General features: G+C 41.5%; 1 protein-coding gene across 4 annotated transcripts; it reads left to right on the top strand.

The window, feature by feature from the left end:
- Positions 1–5,330: 5,330 nt before the first annotated feature.
- On the top strand, positions 5,331–11,948 carry LOC120422557 (heterogeneous nuclear ribonucleoprotein 87F-like). 4 transcript variants are annotated; one of them, XM_039586037.2, is made up of 5 exons: positions 5,331–5,595; positions 6,671–7,145; positions 7,211–7,750; positions 9,156–9,305; positions 11,769–11,948. In XM_039586037.2, exons 1-4 carry the CDS (start codon positions 5,551–5,553, stop codon positions 9,215–9,217), a joined length of 1,122 nt encoding a protein of 373 aa, XP_039441971.1. In that variant the 5' UTR covers positions 5,331–5,550; the 3' UTR covers positions 9,218–9,305; positions 11,769–11,948. The 4 variants fall into 4 exon arrangements, with proteins under 4 accessions (XP_039441971.1, XP_039441972.1, XP_039441974.1 ...); XM_039586038.2 differs by having other exon boundaries at positions 11,776–11,947; XM_039586040.2 differs by lacking the exon at positions 11,769–11,948 and adding an exon at positions 9,788–11,273 and having other exon boundaries at positions 7,211–7,741.
- Positions 11,949–13,949: the final 2,001 nt, after the last annotated feature.

The raw sequence follows: 13,949 nt of genomic DNA, 5'->3' as shown, positions 1-13,949 counted from the left end.
AATTTTTTTCTGGAAAAAATATTTGCCATGAAAAACATATTTTCTGCATTATATATTTTTCATTGCAACTTAATTATCAATATTATGCTTCAGTATATTCTCTCGAGCTGGTCACAGAGATAAATGTAAAAGCATTTTATGGTTTTTGAGCATGAATTAATTTTACTCACTGCCCAAACACTGTGATTAAAAAAATAATACCTACTTTAAAAAAAAAAATTTCATTCAGTGTTTATTAAAATTCAACAGTTCTACTCCAGGATGTTACATTTGCAATTCAGTGATTTGGAGAACCTTTCAACTGAGATCAATTCATAAGCCTTTACAGGGAGGGTACATAGTTCTAAGTAAAGATTTTGCTAGCTAGCTCTTTTAGGAAAAATTAATTTTGAGAAAAAACCCTAGAAAAAAAATACTTATAATTATTTTTTTTTATTTTGTATGCTTATAAATTGAAAAATACATATTTTCTTGAAGTCGTAAGTTTTTTTACAGGCAGTCAAGGTATTAATTGATTCTCACACTTATTTTACCATTGCTATTGCTATTCTCTACAATTTTGTTGCAAAATAATAATCCAAACCAGGATCAGATCAATTTTTGATAAATTTCTAAATTCCCGTTTCCCTGGAATTTTGCAACCCCGGAAAATTGAACGCTCTTCATACAACCCAGACTCGACTGATCAAAGTTTTACATTTATGAATTTCTACAGATTTACTTGTGATAAACAAACAAACACAATATTAAAAAAACATTCTATCGAACATTCTCTTAAGCTGTTGCTCTGGAAGTTTTTTAAAAATTCGTCTTTTTACTTACTTATTGTTCCACAATTTTCAGCATGAGTTACTTTACAAAATGTAGAGCTAGGTTTCAAGTTTTTTTTAATGTTTCAGAACATAAGGTGTTTTTTTTTTTTTATTTTTTTTACAAGGTCGGAATCTGCTACCAGACACCTGAGAATTCATTTCTCAGGTAGTGTGGGGTTGGGAAAACAAAAAGAGTTTTCCCGACCCACTAAACCAGTCCTTGAACGCCGTGCCCTTTTCCCCCCGGGACCACCTTTCGGTATAACTTCGGGGGGAGGCGTTGCATTTTCTGCACTAGTCTACTTACAGGATCCATGCCGGGTGCTAGAACCATTTCCTGTTCTACATACATATGAGTCCATGCGAGGGTTTAACCGCGCCCAAGAATCGCGTTGCTTTTGATCGGTTAGTCATATGCAGCCCTCTCCTTGGACCATCGAGACGTGTACCGATTTGGTAGAGCCGACCATCATAACGTGCTCTCCTTCACAGCCACACTCGTGGGTTTTCGACTAGGCTTCTAGTCGTTCCTCCTCTGGTCGTCTCTCCATCTCCGCTGGAGAGCCGAAGTGATCTGCGTCACCGCTCCGACGACCGCATTCCACTTGGCGATGTCGCTGCACATTCTTCGCACCACATTATCCGGGCTGGTGTCTGCTCCGATAATGGCCAGCATTTCGCTTCGCGCTGCCTCGAAGCGAGGGCAGCTGAACACCACGTGCTCCGGTGTTTCCTCGCAATCGACGCAGTCCGGACAGAGAGGAGACTCTGCATGTCCGAACCTGTGCAGGTACTTCCTGAAGCAGCCATGGCCCGACAGGAACTGTGTGAGGTGGAAGGTGACCTCTCCATGCCTTCTGCTCACCCACGTGGATACGGACGGGATAAGCCGATGCGTCCATCTGCCTTTCTCCGTGGTGTCCCACTCACGTTGCCACCTTAACAGCGATTCGGCTTTCGCAGCTTCCCGGATACCTCTCGTGCCTCTCCGGGTGTAGCGCACGGTGTCCTCCTCCAGTGTGATGCCGATGGGGATCATTCCGGCTATGACGCACACTGCTTCCGACGAAATGGTCCTGTACGCGCTTGCAACCCGCATGGCCATCAGTCTCTGCGTTCTGTCGAGCAGCGCTCGATTTCGCTTCGTCCCCAGCGCCGTCCACCATACCGGTCCGCCGTACCTAAGTATGGACGTCGCGACACTTGCCAAGAGGCGGCGCCTACTGCTCCTGGGTCCAGCGTTGTTCGGCATAATCCTCGACAGTGCCATGATCGCCTTAGCCGCCTTCTCGCAGGCGTAATCGACGTGGCTGTTGAAGTTCAGCCGGTCATCCACCATCACCCCGAGGTACTTGAGCGCTCTCTTCGAGTGCACGACGTGTTCTCCAACGTGTATCTGGGCCTGCTGCACCTTTTTGTGGTTACTAACCAGTATCATCTCCGTCTTGTGGTGAGCGATCCGCAGCTTCACCTCGAGCATCCAGTTCTCGATCATTGCGATTGCCTCCATAGCCAGCACTTCGACCTCCTCGACATAAGGACATAAGAACATAAGGTGTGAAATGCCTAAAGGGTACATATGTATAAAATTTTCAAAAACTGTACATTTTTCCAGATCACTTCGGATGTTTAAGGGGGCATATTAGAGTTCAACGACCCACAATAAGACAAAGACTAAGTTATTTTTAATGTGATTTGATTTTCCATAGTAAATTTTTAGCGAAGTCTTAGGAGATTTAGGTGTGGACGGTATTTTACAATTTTTAAAGTTTAAATTACAGATTTGTTAGCCATTTAATTATCACTTGGTTTTTTAATATTGAATATTTCCACTATCTTGGCTCAAACTAAACCAATTTTAGTTCTTCTGGGTTCGTTCGATCAGTAATTTAACACCGAACACGATGCATCGAAAAAACCTAGATTCCGGGTTCCTGGCCGGAGATATTCCGGATTCTCCAGGGCCAGACTTGAACTACGCTAGCCTGGTTATTTTTCTGATCACAAAAACATCCAAAAATGTTGTTAGCGATGAATTATTGAAATATTTTACCATCTATTGTTAACTGTTTTATTATTACTTTTGACAAAGAACTTTGTCCTAAGGTTTCTATACGTGGTGTCAATCCAAAATTTTCGCGAAGCGAAAACGTTACGTGACGAATTCCCCTCTCGGCAAATTTCCCCTCTTTTTGGTGCACGCTGGTTGGATGAGCGAACGTTTCCCAATCAGTCAATCGAGAGACGTGAGATTGATGTATCTAAAATCACCCCCACTCCACCTCATAATTTTCGGATCGTCGACGAGCCAACAAAACTCGGCTCGGTCGGTCCCGAAAATTCATTCTATTGCTGGACGTCGACGAGAACACATCAGAAGCAGATGGCCTGGTGGCCCGGTAGCAGACGGCCTGGAGGTCCGGGAGCAGATGGCTTGGAGGCAAGGACCAGCTAAGACATGCCAGTCGCGGGAGTCGATCATTGGAACTGGCCACCACCTGGACTGGAGTGGCCAGAGGCCCCGGGGATGTTCCGAAGGGGGGACAATTGCCGAACCGTAAGAGTTGGGGCAATATGGGTATCAAACTTTTGGGTTTTTGATAATGGACATGAAATTTGACATTTCGGCAGTAGTGGCCACAATCCGGAGTGGCCGGAGACCCCGCGGATGTTCCGATGGGGGGACATTTGCCGGACCGTAAGAGTTAGGGCAATATGGGTATCAAACTTTATGGTTTTTGATACTGGACATGAAATTTGACATTTCGGCAGTAGTGGCCACAATCCGGAGTGGCCGGAGGCCCCGCGGATGTTCCGATGGGGGGACATTTGCCGGACCGTAAGAGTTAGGGCAATATGGGTATCAAACTTTATGATTTTTGATACTGGACATTAAAAAGTTGCATTTGGCCATTATCTGAAGTTAAGCAGTTAAAATAAATTGCTTATTAGGCAGGAAGTAATAAATAGATTACTGCGACGCACATTTTTTTGTGCCACTGCGAAAATCTGTTCTGGAAATTTAGAATAACTATCTCGTAATCAATTAGAGCCCAGTAAAGGGCAGTTTTAATGTCTGCTGTTCAAATTTCCTTTACTGTCGCCGATTGCTTGCAACAGCCTTGCAAAAACATTCCCGCATCTTGGTAACTTTCGAGTGGTGAAGGAAAGTCAATTGATTTCACCTCGATTTCTATTTAAGCTCCACTTGCAATTTCCGTCCCCTTAGTTCGATAGGACGTTAATTATAAGGGAATCATGGGGAAATTTGGACCGGAAATTCTAATCGAAATTTCAACAATCATCTTGCAAAGTTCTTTGTCATACTGGTCATGTGTAATATAACCACCTGCACCTTTTTTATTTGTTGAGTAAGTCATCCTTTAATTACAAGTAAAAAAGCGAAGCGAAGCGAACAATGAATTTTCATATGAATGAATTAAGAATTCAGAGACCTACATTTGAAATAAATAAAAACTTTCGTATCAATTTAGAAAATTGTCGCATATGTATTTTTACAGCGAGATGCAACAATAACTCCTTTCCACTTATAAGAATTATGATAAATTTGAAGTTTATGAAAATAACTGACATGACCATACAAATAGTAAACAATTCAAGTAAAGTGGTGCAAGAAAAATAAGCCATTGAAATGGTTATCAAAAAATTAGACTTATCTGAAAATATGCTACATGGACTTTAAAGATTTAAAAATATAATTACGTGAAATCAGCTTAAACCGTTGATAGCCGTTGAAACAATAATTTAGATACAATACTGCACGAAATAATACTATCGCATATTTTTATTTAACTTTTTGTTAAGTTATTCAAAAGTATCACAAAATAGGCAAAACTAAAACCGTCGCGAAAACCATGCCGAAATTATTGAATTAAAATTATTTTAGAAGACAGTTAATTTTTTTTTGTCTTCGAAAACATTGAAAAAAAACCTTAAAAAGTATATTTATATTAGCCTAATCTGGAAATAGGAAAACACAAATTTGAGGAATAAAACATACAAAAGGTATCTTGACAAAAATATGTTAATTTTTAGAATACTGTTTGTATAATTTTAAAGTTATACTAAGGGTATCCTGCCGTTTATCGAAAAGGAATGCAGGTAAATAAGATTTAATTGAAGCTATAGTATATTTTATGAAGACTTTTTCAAATTATTTGAAAATATTGTAAATAATTTTAGCTAAATAGTTTGTTTTCACACAGATTTAAGTACATAAAAAAGACATGTGCACGTTGTTTGAGTTAAACACCATAATTTTGTTAAACAGAATTGTAGGATAGGAATCCATAAACCTAGTTTTTCGTGTATTTGAGTTTGCAGATTTTTGCAGATATTTGAAAAAAAATTTGCAGATAACTCAAAATTTCATCTGGCATCCCTGATCAGCTACCCCGCCGCCGCCGCCGCCATTTTTCTTCTTCTTCACGGGAACCAACCCGAAAACGAGCCGAGCCAGCTTCTTCACTTCACTTCAGTTTTGCCTTTCGTTGCGCGCGGGTCGTTTTCTCTCTGCCACGACTACGACCGATTGAAGAGAGAGAGTGAAAAAAGCAAGGAAAAAAAGCTGCAAGTGTGTTTGTTCCGCGCGCGCCCCTCTCCTTTGCTCGCCTACTTTGTTTCCGGTGCCAGTACTAAAACTACCGGAAGTCGAACCGGATTCGGGTGGAATCCAGTTTAAATTGTGACCAAGAAGGAAAATCTACCGAGCGAAATCATGAGCGAGGACCACCAAAATGGCGATCACCAGAACGGTGACGAGGTAAGTTTCGTTTGATTTGGGGGGATTTTCTGGTTGAAAATAGTGTAGTTTTGTGTCTAGATGTTTGATAGTTGTTTTAAAAGTAATTTGAAAGCTTGTCGAATGATATTTTTGCGAAAATTCTAGTTGAAAGAATCTGGCTTGGGTTTTTGGTGCTTGAAATTGCGCCGCCATGTTGGAAATTTCAAGAAAAAATCGACGCGTCGAAGAAAAAAGAAGCAAAGCAGGCGATGATATCATGCTGCAATCACACCAAAAGCTGAAGAAAATATCGCTCGGCACTTTTCACGACTGATTGATGATTAAACAAGAGTGTTTGTGGTTTGCTTGGTGTGCAAATGTAAACAACGCTTGAAGTTACTTTTTATTTTTCAAACATCTGGAAAATAACGGTGCGATAAGTACCGTGACGTTTTATTGCTTTGAGAAATAAACTCAAGCGATGTTTGCAAAAATGTCCGATTTTTCGCTCGATGCTTCAGTAAAAATTTTACTGTCGACGTGCCAACCGAGCGGTGATGTTATGAAGTGGGCTCTAAAAAATCGAACTCCTTCGACTCACTTCAGACAGTTTTGCTTGATCGCATTTTCTTCAATTAATGAACCGCGGCACGGCATGGAAATGGCTTCTTCGTTTTCTTGCCCTCTCGCGTGAGCACTTCTTTTTCGTTTTGTTCGGTCATTGCCCCCGCACACTTCTTCAACTTCACCCCCTCCCCAGCAATATTATTTCCCGAACGAGCACGTCCAACATTGAGAAACTGCCGCTTCAATGAAAGCCAATCAAAAGTCAGTCCGCCGCCGGAGAGACCGGAAAGCGTTCAGCTCAAAATATTCAATTTTATTTTTATCGATTGATGTGTGTGTGTGCCACTTTCGTGTTGATTTGACTTGTTACCCCCGCGACTTGCTGACTGACTGGAAGAGGAAGTAAGAAGGGCGGGAAGATTGTAACACGAGCGCGCAGGTCCCGGAACCCGAAGGGTGGATGGGGGAAGGGGTTGTAAACTAGAACATCGCGATTGGGCAATGTAAATTCACGTTAATCACGATTTCCGTCTCTCTTCCCCTCTAGGAGATCCGCGAGCCCGAGCACCTGCGCAAGCTGTTCATCGGCGGGCTGGACTACCGCACCACGGACGAAACGCTGAAGGCGTACTTTGAAAAGTGGGGCAAGGTCGTGGACGTGGTGGTCATGAAGGACCCCAAGACGAAGCGGAGCCGCGGCTTCGGCTTCATCACGTACTCGAAGCCGTACATGGTGGACGAGGCGCAGCAGAAGCGACCGCACAAGATCGATGGCCGCGTGGTGGAGCCCAAGCGGGCCGTCCCCCGGCAGGACATTAACCGGCCGGAGGCGGGCGCCTCGGTCAAGAAGCTGTTCGTGGGCGGCCTGCGGGACGACTTTGACGAGGAGCACCTGCGGGACTACTTTGGCAAGTTCGGCAACGTCATCTCGGCGTGCATCGTGACGGAGAAGGAGTCGGGCAAGAAGCGCGGCTTCGGGTTCGTCGAGTTTGACGATTACGACCCCGTGGACAAGATCATCCGTGAGTATTTTTGGGGCGTGGGTTGCGCGACATGACCTTGCGACTAATTTTCTATTTTTCCGCAGTCCAAAAGAGCCACACCATCCAGAACAAGATGCTGGACGTGAAGAAGGCGCTGCCGAAGCAGGAGATGGACCGGTTCAAGAGTGACGGAGTGCGCGGTGGAGGTGGCGGCGGTGGTGGAGCCTGGGGAAATCCGCCCCGTGGTGGTGGACCGTCCCAGAGCTGGGGCCAGGGAGGAGGTCGTGGAGGTGGCGGTTGGGGCCAGGGCCAGCGTGGCGGCCAGGGCGAGTGGGGTAACGGAGGTGGATTCCAGCAGCAGGGTGGATTCAGCAACGGAGGCTACGGAAACGGGGGTGGGTACGGCCAGACCGGAGGTGGCGGAAACTGGAACCAGGGTGGAAACCCGTGGGACCAGAGCTGTGGCCAGCAGGGTGGCTGGGGACAGCAGCAGGGCGGTTGGGGCCAGCAGCAGGGAGGCTTCGAGGCCGGCTTCGGCAACAACTACCAGCAGGGCTACAACGCCGGGCCGGTGCGCGCCGGAGGCTACCAGAACCAGCGGTCGGCACCGTACGGAATGGAATCGTACGAGGGGGGTACGTATGGTACGGTTACCGCTCCGAAACAGCATTACTTGACTGATACTTTGTACACGACTTGAGCACTTTTCACACTAACCAGAGACAAATATAAGAGGACTTTAACGTAAGAATTAGTTATATTTTTGTTTTGGCATGACGAAATAGAGCGTGAGGAAGCTAGCGAGGACAATACACAACCCAGCGAGATGATTTCAGCGAGGAGAAGGGTTAGGAGATCGTAGCGGTTTACTGCGTCCAATATTGTTTTCAGGTGCATGAAGAAGACGTTGATAATTCCAATCCCAAAGGTTTCCGAAGAAGCATAAGGTGCAGTTCTACAGGGATAGCAAATGATCTCAATACCCTAAATGGAAGCTGCAATCTGAGTGATAGACAAAAGAACTCTACATAGGTTTTTGTAAGAGCGCCTTGAGATGAAGTAAGAGAGGAACGGATGGGCATACACGGATGTAGAGTTAGATCAAAGGACACTCAATAATAGACGATAGAATTATCGAAAGATATCTGCTCGTAATCCTTCCATGCTACAAAAACTGTGTATGGGTGGGCCATCCAAGGAAAAAAAAAAAACGTTATTCAAGGACTTCCTTACTTGGAACCGGAATTCATCAAGAAGCTGCTCTCAGACCATCAGTTATATGTCTTGATAGTCTGCGCCATCAAGCGGAAGCAGCAGCTTCCCGCCGTAGATGAAACACCGTTCATCGTAATCGTCCCCAAGGGATATAGACCAGTCTCAAGAAGCTGACCAATGAACTTCACAGCAGCAGCACAGAAAAGTGTAAAGCCAAAGAAACGCAAGCCAAAAAGTGTGTCAACTGCTCCGGATCGGTTTCACCTCCGTTGGCGGGAGAGCGGTGCCCTGCGTTTATCCCAAAGAACAACTCCTCGTAGCGCAGAAAGAAGTCAAGAAAAAACAATCAGTTATGCCGCGACATAACCGGAATGGTGTTGAATAACGTAAACGCAAAATGTTGTGCATTCTTGGTACTTGAAGTTTACATCCGTGTTAGGGAAGCGCTTTTTCGGTGGCCAATTTTATGCATCCTAGGTACTTGACCTTCCCGTCGGTGTTAGGAAAGCGCTCATTTTGCTTGAAAATGTCGGTTTTTCGAAAACTTTTTTTTTGTTTAAATGAATTGATTTGATAGTAAAAATATTTCGCCAGTGTTGAATTGTCCCAGTTTAAGCGATTTGTGATAAGCGAAAAGTTTAAGTGAAAAGTGACCTTTTTCTGCTCGCATTCTTGTTTTGCTATTGAGCGACGGGAATAGGTGGAAATGTCAAGTTGGTGATTTCCTCTAATCAGCGTCTAATTTGTTCAACATTTCTGAAAAGTGCTCAATCGCCAATTACAATTGCGCAGCAACCAGCTAACCTCAACGATATTCCGTCTGTCCCATTCCAGGTAACCAGGGTGGATTCGGCAGCGGGGGCGGCTACGGAGGCGCCGGCAACCGAAGGTATTAAAATGGACCTTTTGGGGACCACCTTCGACAACGGCGGCCTGATGCACCTCTGGAGGACGGACAAAGCTACACATTCTACTGTGTACAAGGTAACTATCGGTTGATTTCGTTTTCCTCTTTTATTTTTCGTTCCTTAAACACACACACCCACCCCTGTTTCTTTTCCCTTCTTGAGTTTTTCGTTCTCCCTGTGTTGATTGCAATTTTTCGGCAAAACGTCTTTGCTGCTTCAGTGAGTTTGTTTCAATTTGTGCCAAGGTTGGGACGGGTGGGAGAGAAAAAGGTGTGAGTTTCAATCACTGTCGGGAGGTTTAGAAGGGCAGCCCAATTTCTAAAGAGCACAGCAGACAGTAATTTTGATTCACATTGAGATCTTCTTGTTCTTTGTTTGTTTTTGTTTTTTCCTTCATTTAGTTTCTGGCAGAGAAAGTAAATTAGTCTGAAAGCGCACTTCGTGAACAGCATTTACATTCAACCCCCCCACCAAAACAATCAAATTCTCTTTCCACTATCTCTAGTTGGTCATTTCTAATGCATGGTATATTCTCTTAATTTTTTGCATTTTTATTAGGTGTGTTGAGAAACAGACAGAGAGAGAGAGAGAGTAAGTCAAGCAAGTTGAGAGGTTCAGAAATCAGGAGTTGATTGACTGAAGCACAGACAAAAAGAAAGAGAGAGAGAGAAGTAAACAGAGGCAGAGAGAACAATAGGCATCAGCGCTCGCCAGAAAGAGGATAACGAAGAAGGAGAAGGATGGCAGATGGGATCGTGAAAGCAGAAACAGAGAAAGAGCGGGAGAGTGCAGGACGCGAAAGCATTCTTATTTTTTTTTATTACGCTAACCAAGAATACAGCAAATTGAGAAGGAAACAACAACACAATTATAATAGACAAATCATGCAAATTTGGGGTGAGGGAGAACTTTTAGTGAGAAGAAGAGGAGTAAGCAGTGGTGGGCAAAACTAGACACGAGAAGAACAAGAACACAACCACCAGCAAAGTACAATCAGTCGCTCGCAGATAAGCTGTTAGTGGAGTCCCGGAGAAACACGCGCGCTTTCTTCTTTCTCTCACTGGAATTTCTTCCCGCGAGAAGCAGATGTAAAAGAGCAGAAATTTTCGGGATCTTTTTTTTGTTTCGTTTTTCTTACGAATTGTGTGACAAATTGAGGTGAAACAAAGCAGAAGAAATATTGATTATGCAAACATTTAAACGTAGACAAACACTACTTTGTAAGGTTCGGTTGTAAGAACAAGTTATCCTTATTTTTCTCTCGCAATATACGCCTACACAAACACATTACACACACATCCACAAATATTACACACACAAAAAAAGAAACAATTAAGTATAGTAAAGGAATGTTTAGGTAAGAAAAAAAAACTCGTAAAAATCGTCCATCAAAAGATAAAGATTATACAAAAAACCACACTAAAAGCATACCAAAACAAAACAAATTTACTAGTTGAGCAGAAGATTAAACAGATGGTAGAAGGTACAGTGAAGAGAAGGCAAGTTATGAGAATCAAACTTAACGCAAACATCTGTACATATTTTCTATCAAATCTTTTTTTTGTTTTATAAATATTTTCTCGACTCAGCAAGTAACCGTTCTGAAGCGTGCTGTTTTTTTTTATGATTCTTGAAACAAATCTGCCCAAATTTTCCACGCAGATTTTCGTTTCCTTTCCTTGGTTTGGATTATTTATTGGTTGGCCTTCCGTCCCACAAAAACAAAGCAAATCCAACTATTTCCCTTTCGTTGAACGGATTTTTTAAACCTCAAACCCAACATTCTGCAGCAAGTCTCGCAGACGAAAACAATAGAATAAATGGTAGTTTGTAAACTTCTATGTCACAGAAGTAGAAAAGAGAGTGGAACGACAAAAGGCATAACAAAGAATGAGAAGCAAGTCACAACAGAAGCGAGAAGTAACGATTCAACTGTACTAACGTGTAGCATTAAAGAACAACTTAAGATTTAATCAAACTAAATGTTCAAATCAAGTAAAAATTTCGAGACTAGTAAAGGATAAAAAGTATAGTGAGAAAAAAACCAAAACCAGTTTGTTTTTCTTTTAGCGAGTAAGTTTGGCGTCAGATTTCACTTTTTTCCCCTTCCAATTAATATAGGTGTGGTAGAGCTTTGTCAGAGAGCGCAGACTATGACAGGGGCCAGGCCAGGCAGAGATCATGGTTAGTAAAAAGGAACGAAACCGCTAGTAAGTTACACGGTCGTGTAGAGAAACACCAACACCAAACAACCCATTCACACCACCACGATCCCTTTTTGATTCCCGGGCGCTGCTCTTAGAGCAAACAAGAGTCGTAGGAGCGAATCTGTCTCAGTTTGGCTGAGAGTTGTACAGAACCTTCTAGGCGAGATCGCTAACTAGACACAATTTCCCGACCATACAATGATTCAACAGCATACTAGATTTTATGTTTTCTCCCAATTTTTAAACGCTAATCCACTAATCGGTTTTTCCTTTCGTCTTCTTTTTGCGTTGGTGCTTTCCCCCAAATCTTGTTGTTGAAAAAACAATAACAGTCCGTAGTTCCTAGTTGCCAAAAGGTCTCACGACGGCGACTCTGGATGACTCCGATGAAAAGGTAAGTATCTGTTTGGCCGAAATTAACGTGACCGTTTGATTAGTTTGTGTTGCATGCATTAACTTGTCAGGTGAAACAAAATGTACAGTCGACCGGCTTCTGGGATCGGTTTGTTCCGGAAGTGTCACTGGTGACTATTGGTTGTGTTCGACGAATAAAAGAATGTCCATTGTAAGCGTAAAATAACTATTGTAAATCCATGATGACAAAATCCTTTAAACTCGACCAAAAAAATTGTCCTCCGGGCTTTATTTCTGATGCGGTGTCAATTCACAAAAAACGAACGATGTATTGCGCGTTACGTCACGTAACCCACGTTATGATTCCCCATTAGATACTTGAAGTTCCCGTCCGTGTTAGGGAAGTGGTCTGCAACGCAACAATTTACTATTGCATGGAAGTTTCAACAATACGCGCATCCAAAAGCGAATGACGTAGGTAGGGGCAGGAGGGGCAGAATGGTCCACCTAAGTAAAATGTACCGAAAACCATGAAATAACATACAATTTTATGAATCCAGTGTAGTAGGCTTATGCTTTGGAATGTTCCCTTCAATGTTGCATACTTGGTTGATGAAATTTTTTTACTTAAAACTATTTTTGAGCCACTTTAAAAAAAAAGTTTGTTCGACCAACTTTCCAGGGTGCGGGGCAGAATGGACCACCCTGTGGGGCAGAATGGGCCACCTTAGAAAACAAGCCATTTCTTCTAATACAACGTTGAAGGGTGATAAGAAATGACTTGAGGGACCTTTCCAACATAGTTTCCATGAAATTTGATCACTTTTATAAAAATAGTAACTTAACAAAACAAAGATTTTTGAAAATAGTGTAAATATGTCGAAAAAATACACATTTTTTATGAATAAGCATCAAAACAATTAAAAAATCAACCAATGTTGCATTGAACGTGATTTTTTAAGCTACCAGGAGTGAAAAAATCCATTTAATAAAAATTTCATAACTTTTGATTGTTTTTATAAGGCAGGATAAGTGTGGCCCATTCTGCCCCCAAGTGGATTTTTATTAAACACTTCCACCACCAAGTCTGTACATGATTTGAAGGTTCCGTTGTTGTTTGATTACCTTCGTAATAGCTCCTCGTAACATTATAAACATTGAACAAACTGTTTCCATCAATCTAACTTTCGAGAAAGCTTATTTAAGAACCTCGAAAAAAAAACAACATTTGCGTGGTTTTGTCAATAATTTACATTTTTGCTCATAATTCGAAAAATACAATGAATTCAAACTTCGTTTTCGGTGTGGTGATGATATTTGACGTCTTTTATAAGACCCTTGCAGGGTGGCCACTCAAGTCGGGAAATCGGGAAAGTCGGGAATTCGCCAAAATCCGCAAAAAATCGGGAAAAAGTCGGGAATTTGTGATTTTTTGTCAAAAAGTCGGGAAAAGTCGGGAATTCTGAGCATACTTGTTTGAAAATTATTTTTCAACTTTTGAACAATTTTAAAATTGAAGTCACTCATTTCTGCTTTAGTAACTTTCTTTAAATTTAAGGTTCTTTTGACTATTTCAATATATTTGAGTATTGAAAAGCTGTTTAAGACATTCAAAATCTTAATGAATATTGGGGTCTTTGACACAGATTTTCATAATATTTTTCTATGAATCAAATGATCGCTATTATTTTTTGTTCATTAAACAAGAGGTAAAGTCAATGAAAAACTAATATAAAAATAAATCCTAATAGATTCTATTTAATTTTGTCACATAAATTGAATATTTGAAAACAGATTCCAAATTGAATGTGGCAATGTTTTTTTTTGTAAATATTATTAATTGTTTAACTAAATTCATTAAGTAATTTAAAATATGTTTTTTTTCCAAATGTTACCCTTGAACATTTTTTTGTGAGTATGGGTAAATTACCTACCATAAATAAAGCTTTATTTTCAGTTTTCGGAAAACTTAATTATCACATAAAATCCAAAATTGAAAAAAAATTACGTTTTTAAAACATAAAGAAAATTTTGAAATTGCAAAAAAAATCAAGGAAATTTTGAGTTTTTTGCAATAAAATTGTTTAAAAAAATAGTCTCATCAAACATTTTGCTTAAAAAAAGTGGGAAAACATACAATCATATCAAACTGAATTTTA

This window comes from Culex pipiens, chromosome 1 (genome assembly GCF_016801865.2).
Source record: "Culex pipiens pallens isolate TS chromosome 1, TS_CPP_V2, whole genome shotgun sequence".
Classification (NCBI taxonomy): Eukaryota; Metazoa; Arthropoda; class Insecta; order Diptera; family Culicidae; genus Culex; species Culex pipiens.
This window is presented reverse-complemented; position numbering and strand designations above follow the sequence as displayed.

Coding starts and splice junctions, on each gene's coding strand:
- LOC120422557 (XM_039586037.2), top strand. CDS start 5,551: ATGAGCGAGGACCACCAAAATGGCGATCACCAGAACGGTGACGAG. Junction 5,596..6,670: donor ATCACCAGAACGGTGACGAG/GTAAGTTTCGTT, acceptor CTTCCCCTCTAG/GAGATCCGCGAGCCCGAGCA. Junction 7,751..9,155: donor GTACGAGGGGGGTACGTATG/GTACGGTTACCG, acceptor GTCCCATTCCAG/GTAACCAGGGTGGATTCGGC.